General features: G+C 38.9%; 1 protein-coding gene across 9 annotated transcripts in view; it reads right to left on the reverse strand.

The window, feature by feature from the left end:
* The window catches only part of PALLD (palladin, cytoskeletal associated protein), a 183,930-nt gene continuing 169,596 nt past the window's right edge, over window positions 1-14,334 (reverse strand). For all 9 annotated transcript variants that reach the window (XM_031057202.1, XM_031057296.1, XM_031057345.1 and 6 more), the window contains 6 exons: window positions 11,144-11,238; window positions 6,023-6,155; window positions 4,839-5,046; window positions 3,965-4,130; window positions 3,086-3,219; window positions 1-2,113 (listed from right to left, as the gene is read on the reverse strand). In XM_031057202.1, coding sequence (XP_030913062.1) covers window positions 1,941-2,113; window positions 3,086-3,219; window positions 3,965-4,130; window positions 4,839-5,046; window positions 6,023-6,155; window positions 11,144-11,238 — 909 coding nt within the window. In that variant the 3' untranslated portion in view covers window positions 1-1,940. The remainder of the gene's footprint in view (window positions 2,114-3,085; window positions 3,220-3,964; window positions 4,131-4,838; window positions 5,047-6,022; window positions 6,156-11,143; window positions 11,239-14,334) is intronic.

Here is a 14,334-nt window from a genome sequence, read left to right on the forward strand (position 1 = left end):
TTTCTATTTGTGTAATATTTATTGATGCTAAACCCACATTATATCAGCACAACAGTCCAAAGTAATGATAATACATTTTTATAAATACAAATAAAAAGTGGCAAAATAATGCTAGTGAAGCTAAACAAAAAAGTAAATTAGCATGTCACAGTTGAGGAAAATTTGGCAAAAGATATGACATACTTCTAGAATAAAATCAGATTATTCCCACCTGACAGACTGACGTTAATCTGGATTAACCAATCCCCATTACTAGTCATATCCTGTACCAGAAAAGTACTACCTTGTGTGCTAAATTTTATTAGTCACTAAAAAACAAAACAAACTTTGTGTACTTACAAAGCAATACACGTATAGCAGTAATGCAATATATGGTGTACACAATACAAAATTAAAAAATAAAAAAAAAAACCAACAAACAAACCCCTAAGTACAGGACTTCTGAATAAATGAACTGAGATAAAAGATTTCAACACTTTTATTATAAATAATGAAAGATACCATATATGTGCTTCATATAAGGAATACAGTGTTTTCCTTTCCTAGCAAAGGATCGTAGCTCGTACCATCAAACACTCATTTTCCTTGTCAGGCCTAGTAATTTTTCCATCCATTCTCCCGCCCTCCCATTCAACTGAAATTCATTTGGTTCTAATTTAAAACTACCCAGTCAGGTGTGACTTAAGTGGGGCTCCACTTCCAGATGGATTTGCCTTGCATTCTGTAAGTAGCCTTCAGGCTTTTCACCTATGGTTCACAGACTCTACCCCTCAACAGAGTTGATGTTTGCCTGCAGTCAGGAGAAGGAAAAAATAAAATCTACCAGAGACATGTTATATTAAGAAGAAAAAACAAAAAGCAAATTGGAATTTTTTGCCTATCTTCATTTTCTACTTCCTCAGATTTGCAAACTATCACCTGTGGTGTATACTTGTCACTTAAATCTGTAGTGTAGTTTCTGTTTCAATCCATTTTTCACTTGCTATACATTTCTAAAATCCTCATACATATTACACAAGCTTTAAACAGTCAAACATTCCATACATACACTCCCTAGTTTTCAGCTCACCTTAGAATTTCAGAATTTTGAATGGGAGTATTACAAGGTTACACACTGCTGTCCAGAAATCCAGACAGTTTCAACCTCTTGCCCAGTCCCTCCCACCCCTTGCAGTAACTCACTGCAGTTAAAAATACTATCAGCATTTTTTTCCCATCTAGTTACCAATGTGTAATCTGGAGTAGATTGTTACTATGTGTCAACTCTTCTTTGTTGGCCTGCTGAAGTAAAATTACTTCTGCTTAGACTGTCATTGCTGTATGTTTGTAAATAAGCCTCCTCTGAGATGGCAAAAAGGAAAAACACAAATGAATTGAAAGTTAGGGTCCTGATGTCCATACTAACAGCATTGAAAGAAAGATTCTTTTTTCATGGTTGAATAGAAAGCAGTTTGCAGAGATACAGCATTTGCTTACATTTCTTTTCCTTGTCCCTTCCTGTTTCATTCTTATAATATTGCACTTGTTCATCGTAGCTGTCAGAATGTGTGTAGCCATTTTAAAACTGTTGATAACCCTTGAAGAAAACATCTTGCACCATTAAGACTGTGTAGCATCTACTTACTGCTTACGAAGGTATGTAGTGAAAAATCTTTCTCTCTGATGCATTTTGGCCTCTATGAAAAGGGTTATGAAGCAACATAGGTTAAGGAACTGGTGAATGTGATTTGTTGTGCAATGTGTACATTTCTATTAATAATCTATCTATTCTTCTAATTTTGTATAATGAATAAGGAATATATGATTACTGTGTTTGTTGTTTATCTTTTGTACATGACGGTGTCTGCCCTTGCATAAAGTGACATAGGAGTATCATTGGTCAAGGCAATGGCTTTCAGTGTTTCTGCTTTGAAAGAAAATGATGGAAGGGGCAGTTGAATCTACAGATCATCACTCTCTACCAGGCCAGGCTGCATTGTCAGGTGCACCGGGTTTGCTTCTGGCTGGAAAGCTGCTTTGATGTCTAGTCCTTGGTCACAGAGAGCAGCGTACCGGCTGGCTGAGGGCCGCACCTTCTTTGGCTTGGTCTGCTGAGGGGGTTGTTGCCACTGAGCTAGAGATTGAAAAGGAAAGAACAAGTGTTAGCCTTCCTGAGTGGTGCACCTAAGTGTGCCAGATGCTCAGTCAACCTTCTGTGAAGGAGATAGTAATTTCTGAGAAGCAGAAAACCATTATATCAAAGGTAAATTTGTTTAATTTCTTCACATTGTTGTTTTTTGGGGTTTTTTTCTCAGCATCTAGTTTCACCTTCCAATCTGGTAAGTAAATACAACAGTCTGTGTTACTTTTTGGCATTGTTTTCTATTTCCTTGTGCCACTGAGAAGGGTGACAGCAAGGAGGTTGTTTCTGTGCACTCCTATTATGTAACAGGCCTGTTCTAGGGTGAGTTGTGGCATGTAAAATGAAATTATCTTGTTGCCATTGCCACCCCCTCTATACTGAAGAATTCTGAGCCAAATCTCTTATTCACAATTCCCACTTCCAGCACCACCCCAGAAACCATCCTTTATCAGTAGAATATGAGGTCCCCCTCCCAGTTAATTCTTGCTATGAGAAGACTGGTAAGAGATATTTCTTTAAAAAAATGGGGCTGCTTTGGAACAAGCTGAGTAATTAAGCAGAAAGCCATAAAAACATCTACTACACTTTGGGTAGCTGTCACAGGTGTATTACAGACTGATGTACAAAAGAATACAAAAGGTTAGGGAAGTGCCAGCAAAACAATAGTAACAATGATCCACAAAAATCATATGATCATGCTGTTATCTGTTGTTAATTAGCTATATTTAATGTACAAAGCAAAACCAGAAAGCATGCAAGCTTGTTTTGCTTTAGGTGTCTGAAAGATGGTGAAATATACTTTGACAGAGCATTTGTTGTCTTGAAGTGGATGTTTACTATTGAGGAGAAACTATAAACAAAAGAAAGAGAGACCAATGTAAACCATTCTGTGAACAACCCAAAACTTGTAGAACTGTTGCTTTTGGGGGGATTAATATGATCGTGAAAATTGAAGCCACTTACTATAAACATCCAACCTGGCAGTGCAAGACACAATCCCAGCCTCATTCTTAGCTGAAACAGTGTACCAGCCAGCATCCTCCTTTGTAGCTCCCTGAATAAGCAGGCAAATGTAGCCGTAGTTATCCTGGTGCATGCTAATCAAAAGAAAAGTAGAAAATTACTATTTAAATCACAACCCAGTGTAAGCTGTTTTAAAATGGCATTATAAACTGACCCAATCTTAGTTACAGATTGATTATAGTCTAATTAAAATTTTAATTAAAATGGAACTTCGTCTGAACTTAGCAAGTGGAAAATAAAGCCTTGAGTATGGTTGACAATTTGGCAGTTTAATATCCTGGATTGAAAACTAAGAAGAAAAAACACATGAAGTAACTTTTCTTTCACGATTATGGATTAAGACATCTGGAGTAGCAGGAACACCAGATCTTACCCAGACTTTTTGTGGAAAGGATAAAGAAACTCGAGGAAGATCTTAAAATATAAAATACTGAATCTTAGTTGCTTAACTGTACAGCAGAATTATGAATCAGAGTTTCTGCTGAAAAGCACAGATTGTTCCTTTGGAACCTTGATTTTCACTAGCAAATTTCTGTAGTTTTGATCCAGGAAGAGTAAAACTAGTTCTCCTCTTCCTTAGAGTGCAAAGGTGGTTGTGTATATCTAATGATGGAAAACAAGTAACATTTTACTTCTGGTTCAGGCACCAGGCTGCCTGCAAGTTTGTGTAAATGTCATAAATTATTACAAACACTAGTTAATATTTATGAGATGCCCTTTACACAAAGTGTTCATGTGACCTTTTAGGTTTTTATTTGTTTTACAGGATAAATCATCATTGAAGTTACACATGGGGAGGTTATTCTAAGCCAGTCTAACCTCACTCGGTCAGTGTTGTATGTGAGTGACTCGTTCTCTTTCTTCCAAAATATCTGAGGAGATGGCTCCCCTGAGATTCGACACTCCAGTCGCACTGGGAATCCCTCAGTCACACCTGTGTTTTGAAGCTTCTCTATAAATACAGGTGCTTTTTGTACTTCCTTAGCTGTGAAAATAAAGATTGGGGTTATGTTGACATTTGTCTATGAAAACATAGCCTTTCTTTCAGCAGTATGCCAAAAACAATTATGAAAGACCTAAGTGGCAGGAAACATAAGTGTTGTCTTCATTAATCAAGAAGTTCAGTCCTGGTTCCTCTGAAGAAAACAGTCCCATCATCATTTTAATAGGAGGAAAAGTGAGTGCTAAAAAGCTGATTCTGTCTTAAAATAATTGAAATGTAAAGCACAACAACTAGATAAACTGGCTGCACTATGCTTGGTAAAAAGTGCTCCCCCATATTCCACAAAAGCACAGACTTAACTGAAGGAGGAACTGCTGTACCAGAAGTCTGCAGTGGCATTAGTCTGATGTGCTGTGAAATGCACGAGGCATTGCCATTGGCTGCCCAGGGGTAGACGTGGGTCTGCACAGATTGTCATTACAAAGAAACATCCAGGGAAATAGTCTGGTTTGTGGCCTCAAGGCCAGCAGCCCCCTTTTCTTAACTGTGTGCAAAGACATTACATGCCAGACAACTTATGCCACAATGTAACATGAATAGCTCACCTATAAATATCCTATACTTTTGTTACTGCCAGGTTTCCTTTTCTTACCCTCGACCCCTCAATGTGTCATTTGATATCATTCATGCCTCCTTTTTTCACGCTATCCTGGCATTGCTCAGTCTGAAAGCTTAGCACAAAGATGTTACCTGCAACAGTGAGCTCCAGGCTGAATGAATTCTCACCAGCTCGATTGCTGGCAATGCAGGTGTAGATTCCAGCATCTCTGGCTGTGACTGGCTCTATGATCAAGGAGTGCACCCCGTTCTCGCGCACCAGCATTTTGTGAGAGCTGTCGGGGCGAATTGGTCTGCCATTGAGCTGCCAGCTTAAGTCTGGAGTTGGTAATCCACTAACCTTGAGTGTAAAGACAACAGTGGGAAATTGTTTTAGCCACATGAAACACTGGAGGAGTCTTGACTTGTTTCTTCAAGGAAGTTTGGTTTAGTTTGCTACTGCAAGTGTACCAAAAGATTTCAAGATCTAATTCTGTCCTGATTTACACATTGAGTCAGTTGTAGTCATTTACTTAACTTTCTGGCCAACTCCCTAAATTCCATGATGTCTTATGGGCGCGACTGAAAAAAGATCAGTGTGTAGATAGGCTAGAAGTTAAATAATAATAGATTGCAAAACAAAAGGCAGGGTGACACCTTTTGTCTTTTTTATTGTTTGCTCTTCAGATGGAATGAGAAGATACTCCTTTCTAGATTAACTTCTTGTTGGAATACTTGCAGACAAAAAGATGTTAGCTGACTACTGACCTCTGAAGTTGCATTCCACTGAGGTGTGCCCTGGTGACAGCATCACCTGCACTAGTTAATGCTGGGTCTGTGTGGACAAGTCTTGCACTCTTGAAAGCTGTGCCACTTGCTGTGGAGACTGCTTCAGAGCAAACAGCTTCTCCCAAATAGGTCAGCATAAAGTAAACAGGAGTCACCTAAGCCTGAATTACTTCTGCTCAGCAGAGTCATAAATCAGGTTTATACTGTTTGAAATTTTTAACAGGGGTTCAAAACTCAAGCAGTAAAAGGACTTAAAATATAGAAACACATTGTCTTTATAGTATGTGCTGCTTCCCTCCACACCCCAGTGTAGCTGAATTCTGTAAATCAGTTTACTGTGAGCTCTAAGATTTGCCTGAAGCACTTTCATTGGACGGGAGGGAAACTTTTATTGTCCACTTACTCACTCATAAGCAATGAGATTAATTACCCTGCTAACAGGAGCTGAAACTGCCAATAGGCAAAACTGCTTTGAAAAGAAACCAATGTGGTTTTTGAGTCAGCTGATGTTATCAAAAGGCTGCTGCTACCCTCTGCATGACACTTGCCTTGCAGTCCATCCTGCATAGTTTTCCTTCTTGAACAGTCAGGTCTCCAGGAGCCTGCAGAAAATGAGGCCGGAAGAATCGTTCCTGAATTGGTTCATTTTCATCACCACTGTCCCTTGATCGAGATCGTGGTCTTAAAATAACATGAAATAAAGGTAAATTATTTTTTTTCTCTGCTAATCAGAAGAGTCATAATCACTTATAAGGCTGGTTTGAATTTTAAACCACTTCTTTAACCTATACCATAATCACCCCATATTTACACACACGCACTGGTAGCATTTGGCCCAGACTGAGTTAATTATGACACTACAGTTATTTAATTACTTTCATTTAATTCACATCTTGTGACAAACTATGACCTATAAAAAATATTGCTACAGAATAATAGCTTGCAATATTAATTAATTTTATGAATGATAGTATTTTTGTTTAGTCTTTAAATCACTGAACTACGAGTAAAATAAGTTGGCAGGCCTTAGCATGTAGCTTTAGTTCCCCATTTCTAGTGTCCTGTGTATTTAATCCCCTCACTGCTGCTGATTACACCAGAAAGTACATGGACTGTTCATTAGTCATGATGCCCTTTCAGCAAATAACAGCTAAAAGCTAACTCATCTCAATTGACAAGAGACCTTTCACATCAGACTTATCTTCTCTTGTTCTGCACTAGTGAAGACTGTACAGAAAATTCTGTGTATTGAATTGCTGTGGATATATTTATTCCTCATTTAACAGGTTTTTTGTATGAGATACTCTTGAATATTTTCAACACCACCAAACTGTGGAATTGAAACAATGAGAGTCTGAATTGTGAGAAATAGGGATAATAACTTTGGCTGCTAGTTTCTTTTGTTTGATTTTTTTTAATATAAACAGTTTGATAAATGTCCTGTCCCATACACGGATTGATACCGTATCAATCACCTAAAGCTTCCATGATATCATTTAATCCATTTTCAGCATTGGCTATTCTTTGCTTTTAATTTAATCCATCAAATCTTTTTCTAAGTGATTCCTCATTCAACTGGATTTTTGTTTCTATTTAAATTAGATGATTCCATTTGTGTGATTTAGTAATCAAATAATCTTGAAGCAAAATTTTATGTCCATTTTTGTCCTTGCCTGATCAGCTCCAGTGGGTTCTGTTCTGGAGCCAGCTGCTGCCTACAGTAACATCCTGTGTAAAGAAGAGGAGCCACTCAAATATCCTCCAAAGACCTCTTTTATCAATGACACATTTCAGTGAAATTCTCTTATTTGAATCCCACATCCTGTTAACTTCTGCCAGTGTTTTGTTTTGGCCACTGTTTGCAGTATCCATACTGCAGTACAGGTGCCCATATGCATTTTCTACTGCCCAAGGTCATTTCTCCAAGTTAAAATAATTCACAACATAAAAGAGCCTAAAACCCTCAATGGTCACATTTGGAAAACACGCTGTACTACTGCATGGGAGATAAACACTCCAGCTGCATGCTCTGCTCCACTGAGGCTGCAGTTAGAGTTGCTTGAATTTGATTTATTTTGCCCTGCTCTGTTGTTGCCCTTGTCTCTGATATTGCTGTGTTTGAATTGGCCAAGCATCACCTTGGCTATGGTATTCTCTTATTAATAGCTCAATGTTGACTTTTTAATGATCATCACAGTTGTCAGCTGTAACTAAGGGCAAATGGAGGGGCTGGGGGGTTTGTATAGATATCACTCAATACTGCTTAATAATGTAGGACTGGATACTGAAATGGGAAACACAGACTGACATCCCTGCACACACCAAGAGCTCATGTAACTCTTTAGGTGCCTAAATCCATGTCTGGAGCACCTCATAGTCTTTGCCGCTTGAAATGTCTAAAGCTACTTCAGTAGGTCCAACATTGCAGCTCATAAGCAGCTCTGAGCCTTAACTGGTGAGCTCCTGATCAGCTTTGGAGACGTAGATGCCTCATGCAGGTAGATTGGATGGAAGATAGAGAGCAATAAGGAACAAGTGTAGTGATGTTGTTTGGTAATGAGTTCTGCAAGACCAGTTAGAAATTAAGGTATCTAGTCAAGTGAGTGCTGCACAGTGCAAACAACTTGAGCAAAATCTGCCTCCACATTATTGATAAGCATCCTGTTGATAAGATGCCAACAAAGTACAAGTAACTGGTGCTTCGTAAGGTTTTGTGAAGCTGAGCCGAACAGGTGAACTGGCACCACAGAAGTGTGAAAGCCGCCATCATCTCACTGCTGCAGCTGCAGGAAAAGGCAGCACTGGTCAAAACTGGGAGGTGTGTGTGGGAGGAAATTATGTTAAATAAAATGGAAAACAAAGAAGTTAAGAATTTGTGAACACAGATGTTGCATTTCTATCTCTTTGTAAGTTTACCCTAAAATGACAGACTCTTTTTTAAGCCTTTGCCTTGAGAGGTGAAACTAGGGTAATTTCAATTCTAAAATATTTTGTGGTTTTAAACAAATAATGAAATGAGTACAGCCAAGTAGCTTCAGATGTCTAGGAATGACAAATTGCAAAAGACTGGAATAACTTGGATTCATTGTGGGCTCTTTGGAGTTACAATGTGGCCATCACATTGCAGAGATCAGTTTCAGCAGAACTGACATCATGTACTCAATGTGTCCAGTGGAGACTCTGTGGGTTGGTACAGTACAATGCACTGGGAATTTCAGTGAGTAAGAAGATGAAGAAGACTTTATGACTGGCATTGAGGATTATCACTAATTTGGAATAAAGGAGATTAAGTTCAAATTAATCCCCTAATTGAGAGCAGGGTGATAGGAAAGTTTAGTTTTAAAATCTTCTTTAAATCTCATGTATTTTATGACTTATTTTGGACTCTGGCTGCCATGCTTAGGTGACACAATGTTTGTTGAGTACCTTGTCATCTAAGGGATTGAATCCAAGCTTTGTACACATCAAAAAATTCAAAAGTGGCCACCCACATCAAGTGATACTAAGAGAGTGATGTTTGTCAGCTAAGCAAATTTCAGAAAAATACATTAAAAGTAAAATAAAACCCCAGAGTTCTGCCAGAACACATTCTGTAAGAGATTAAATATACTTCAGGAAAAAGCCTGTCAACAGTGTAACAAGTCATAAAATTCATTAAGCTAATAATTACACTTGTAATAAAAGAAGCAAACAAATAGTTTTGTTATTCTCAAGCAGAAAATCTTATAGAAATAATATCATAGTGCCATAGGAATATTACTTATCAAAAGTCAATGGCAATAGACATGACAAATACCACAGTATATGGGAGAACAGTAATTTGGGATATTACATTAGAAAAGCCAATGGCAGGACTCTGTCTTAGGAAGGTTTTATGTGCTCCCATTTCATCAGTCTTGGGTGAACCCTCCAGTGGGCATAGTGAGAAGTCACTAAACAGAGATTCTGTGCTGAGTGCTTACAGAAACTGCTCTTCCAGAGCAAAGATAATGGGATAAGCCCTTAACATGGTTATTTTACAGGAAATAAGAATCCCCAATAATTGCCCTAATTTTCATTAAACTGCTCAACAGAAATCCCCTATTTCTAATTCATTATTCACTGGACACCCAACCCAAAGCAATAGCAGCTGCTTGAGTGCCTGTCTCCATTAGAAAATAAAATACCAGCAAGAAGTGGCCTTGGATGTTGAATGCATTTGGAGAGATTGAAAAGAGGCTCCTCCATTATTACCTGAGGTTCTGTCCCTCACAAAAAGAGAGATACATTTTATCCTTCAGGAAGCTGCAGGAGTGGCAGCTGCCTGATGCTTTCACCCCTACCTATCTTCCCATCATCTTTGCTTTTAAAGGTCTTTCCCCTTTGTCATCCCGTGTGCACCGACTGACTTAGCTGAAACCTGATTCTTCATGGCAGACTTTTCCTTCAGGGGTTAATGTGGACTTTCCATTTTTACCCATTACCTGAAGGTGCTAAGTGCATTAGTGACTGGAGATGCTGCAGCAGGTAGTCCCAGCCTTTTCTGTGCTGTTCTCACAGAGCAGCCTGGCAGCATATTCCCCTCCAGAGGCACTCTGCGCTTTGGGCTTAACACAAGGTGACACTGCAGAGGGAGTTGGTGGCCATCTCAGAGAAATGCTGGGAAATGCTTTCAGGGTTGCAGTTTGTTCCATGCAGGAATAAGACTGACAAGATCTTTTAACCAACTAGCCTCACTTCCTAACACTTTATAGCTACCAGAGGGGGAAGAGAGCCTCTTTCACATGCAGCAGTTCTACATTACATACTAGTACAGTACTAACTGTTACAGAAGTCCTTTCCTGGTTGTACACTGACTGTGTAATTACATGTACTCGGTATACGTTGGGCAATATTGAGATTCTGTGGCTGTTGGAAGCATTAAGCAAAACACATGCCTTGTTACAGCAGAATCCAGAAACCAGAGCCCTCACACTGCCTTGAAACAAAACTGCCTGATAACTTGAAACTGCCTGATAACCAAAAGCAACTTTTTTGTATAATCTAAAGCTGTCTAAGCTGTGTTAAACAGCCTCATAAATGCTTTGGGCAAAGAAAAAAATTATTTGAAGGGAAAAATTCCCTTCTATGGTCCAAAAACATAACCCATAGCTTCATATGGGAGAAACTGTAAACTCACCAAAGATAAGTTTAATACTTTATTTCTGACTCATAATTCCCTATAAGAAACTGAACTGAAATATTAAATAATAAAATACTAAAATATTTCTAATGTAAATCTGATAAACCTCTTTGGCATGTAGTTATTAAATGAACACTTCCTAGAAGCTGCAGAAGATGGGGGTTCCTGGTAGAATCCTAATCACATGAAATATTTTTAAAAAGCCCAAATGGCAAGAGCCTTCCCAACAGTTGATAGTGTAATTTGAGATACAGAGTAACTAGTGAACACCACAGAGAAAGGAGGAGGAGGAGACAAGGAAATGTAAAGATATTTAAAATTAATGTAATTTCAGAGGTTGTTTATACTTCTGAGTGTGCAAGTTCTGTAGCAATTTCAGACAGCAGAGGTCACATTTCTTTCTGAATGCCATGCTTTTAACTTATCTGCTTACCTCACATTCTTTACCTTACCACAGTTATTTTGCAAAATCCATATTATTAAAAGAAAAAAAAGAAGCATCAAATACCTTCTTATGTGAGGCTGACCTGAAGGTGACCAAGGACTGCGGCCTCTTTGATTTACAGCTTGGACCATCAGCCTGCCCGTGCAACTTACTCTGCCCTGTTAGGATGACAGAGAAAAGGAACATTAAAAGGCTTAAAATGTGTAATAATAAATGTTCAACCTGATATCTTCTTTTTTTTTTCCTACTCATTTTATCAGCTTCCAATCTAACACTGAACAGACTGGAATGACTGTGACTATAATGCATTTATGTTTGTTTTTTTTTAAAGACTGTTAATACCACTAGCAATCAAGTTCCAAGTTCTTATTGACTGTTATTGATGTGGGCAGGAGGTTTCCTCTGTGTGTGGCAAGTGGGCAGAAGATGGCCCATGGTGAGTGTTGGCAGTTACCAACAGAGTTGCTGCCTCCAAAGTGGATTGATCTACTTGATCTGGTGGGCCCAAAACTCAAAAAATCCCCTATTATTGTGAAAGCCAAAAGAATTTGACAGGTACGTAACAGGTCCTCTCTGCAGAGTGAATCTGGTTTGAGGAATTGCACTGAAAGGCACAGCTGTGCTGATGGACACTGGTGATTATTCAGGGTATTTTTAATGAATGATAAATAAAACATGGTTCTGGTGTATTTGGCCCCTTTTTTCTTTTACTTTGTGTTTTAGAAGGCAGGTTTTCCACCACAAGCAGTAGTCCTAACAGATTTGGGATGAGACTGCCCTGTAAGGGGTGAAAGCATCTGGTGGTCATAATAAATAACAGCTCCGCTCCCTGGGCTGGTTGCAGTAAAGCAACATTCACATGAGCTTTGCAGTGTATTTCAGCTCTAAGCTGTGAGCTCCACACTCAAGTCTGCCAGCATAGAAGTGACAAATATTTTTATCACAGTACTTGTGGGGTTGCAAATAGCAGTTCTTTAAGAACTGTCCAAAGCCCATCAAAAAACAATTTCACCAGGCTCACTAGCAGCCTTCAAATAGCAACAACTTTTGTGTTCCCTTAGAAATGAAGACTGTGTCTCACTTCTATTCCCATGACCCATTTAGTCCGCAAGGAAAATCCCTGCAGTAAAATAAGCCATTAAAATTGTCCAAGACCCACAGCAATTCCTTATGTAAAAGCTTTATTTTCCCCCTTATGTTACAAGACCATTGAAGACATCTGAAACAAATGAATTTCTATTTTGGGTACCACTGCACATTAATATTTTTCTGGCAGGTGATGAATACACATAGTTTGGGATCATTTCTGCATATCCCAGTACATGATGGTGTCACAAATGGAAACACAAAGGGCAATAAGGAATTTGGATAGGGAAGATTAAGCAGGAAGCCAAAGATTTCGGAAAAGTTACAGGATGGAGAGGATGGAAACAATGAGTGGGAAGTAATTTATGAGATGATGTCCTAGAAACAAAGAGAACTCCAGGCTGAGGACTGTGGGTGTGTAATGCAAAGAAGCCTAGGGAATGGGATAAAAAGAAAGGTGAAAATAAGAACTCGATGTGAGCCCATCGAGAAAGAGCTCAGTTAAGGGATATGATCTCTAACTAAAGCCCTAAACCAGGCAAGGTTTTGTGTTTGTCTAGGCCCAGGGTCCATTTGCTCTGGATTAACTTCTATGGCAAATTTTACAACAAACCCCAGTGGTGTGTCAGAACTTTAATTCCAGCTCACTGCACTTTATACCGTGGGCAATGGGGCCTGCTGTGTTAACTACTATGGACAATCTCCAGGGTCTGTCAACAAGGCTTTTTACACATAAATCTTATTATGTTAGCCCAGGTCAGGAGATGGCATGGACTGGCAGAGCTTTTATGAACTGAATCCTTTAATAAAACTGATTCCTTTGCTTTAATAAAACTGATTTCTATCAGTTGAGAACACATCTTTTGCTTTAGAGTTTGGTGATTCCAATAGCAGTGACCAAACACAGCAGCAGCCTAGCAAATATCTGCTGGTCCATCAGAGTTCTGATGTGAGCTCCCTTATATTTATGTACTTCGCTCTCTTAAGAAAAGGTTGCCAAATTTGCCTAAGTTTGTGATAGCTTTGAGACGTGGACAACTTTCCATTAGAATTGAGAAGACTTTGCCAAAATTATTTCCACTCAGGATGACTTAAAAGAATTGGAATCCAGATCTTTGAGTGTGAAAGGCTAGTGCATTAACTCACAGCCCTTCTTTGCCTCCATTGTACTGTTAAATGCATAGTAAAAGCAAGCAAATAATGGAAGAGATAAGTATGTTTGCTTGGGAATTACACTGTAAAAAGGAGGATGCTTCTGGTTCTTCTCCAAAGAGGGGAAAAAGCACAAGCACAGAATTTTATCATTTAACAAAGCTGCTTTTTCAAGCTCCAAGCTGGGAACCACACAAACCCAGCTCATTTTAGTACATCCAAAAATCCACTAACAAAGTAGTGCCATCAATGACCAGAACTGGTAACCTGGGTCACTGTTGTGTCATTGAATGAACATTATCCAGAACAACAAATGCTCCAAAGTAGGCTGTAAATATTCAGGGACAGAGTACACTGCCCAAACACAAAGGCAGTTTGTTCACCAAGTTCTCCAAGACTTTGGAGCACACAGTAACACTAGACAGTGAAACTCTGCGCATGCACTGAGACACCACTTAGAGGAAGATGAACAGGGCATTTCTTACCTTGAGCATGCATATATTTTTAAACCTGTTGTGAAATATCACAACTTAAATGGTACCAAGTATTGGTAACAATGTCATCTATGTGTAAAAGCTCCCAGCTTGAACAATTCCACGGCCTTACGCTATTTCATTAATATTTCTTTTACTTTCTTTACTTTTCTACATATGTAGAAATAATAATTAAACCACCTACATTTAAGTACTGCAGTTCATAGAATCTACCCAAAAACTGCTCTCTGTGTGTTGCCTGTGTGTACAACCCCTTGTATTCCCAAGCCCTCTGCAGTATGAGCAGCACTGACAAGTTGAAGAGTGAGACAAAAATGGCAGCGTCACGCTGAGTAACCTAGCAACATGCATAACAGAGCACAACACTCCTGCTTAGATTAAACTCTGTCTCAGTGATACAGTTTGCTATTCTACAGTGTGATTCTGCTTGCAGGCCTAGTCTTGGCAAGATATTTGGCACTACAGAAGAAAATAATTCATTACATCCCAAAAGTTATGTTACTGCTTTGGTTTCTCACATGC

Source organism: Geospiza fortis, unplaced genomic scaffold, assembly GCF_000277835.1.
Source record: "Geospiza fortis unplaced genomic scaffold, GeoFor_1.0 scaffold40, whole genome shotgun sequence".
Taxonomy (NCBI): domain Eukaryota; kingdom Metazoa; phylum Chordata; class Aves; order Passeriformes; family Thraupidae; genus Geospiza; species Geospiza fortis.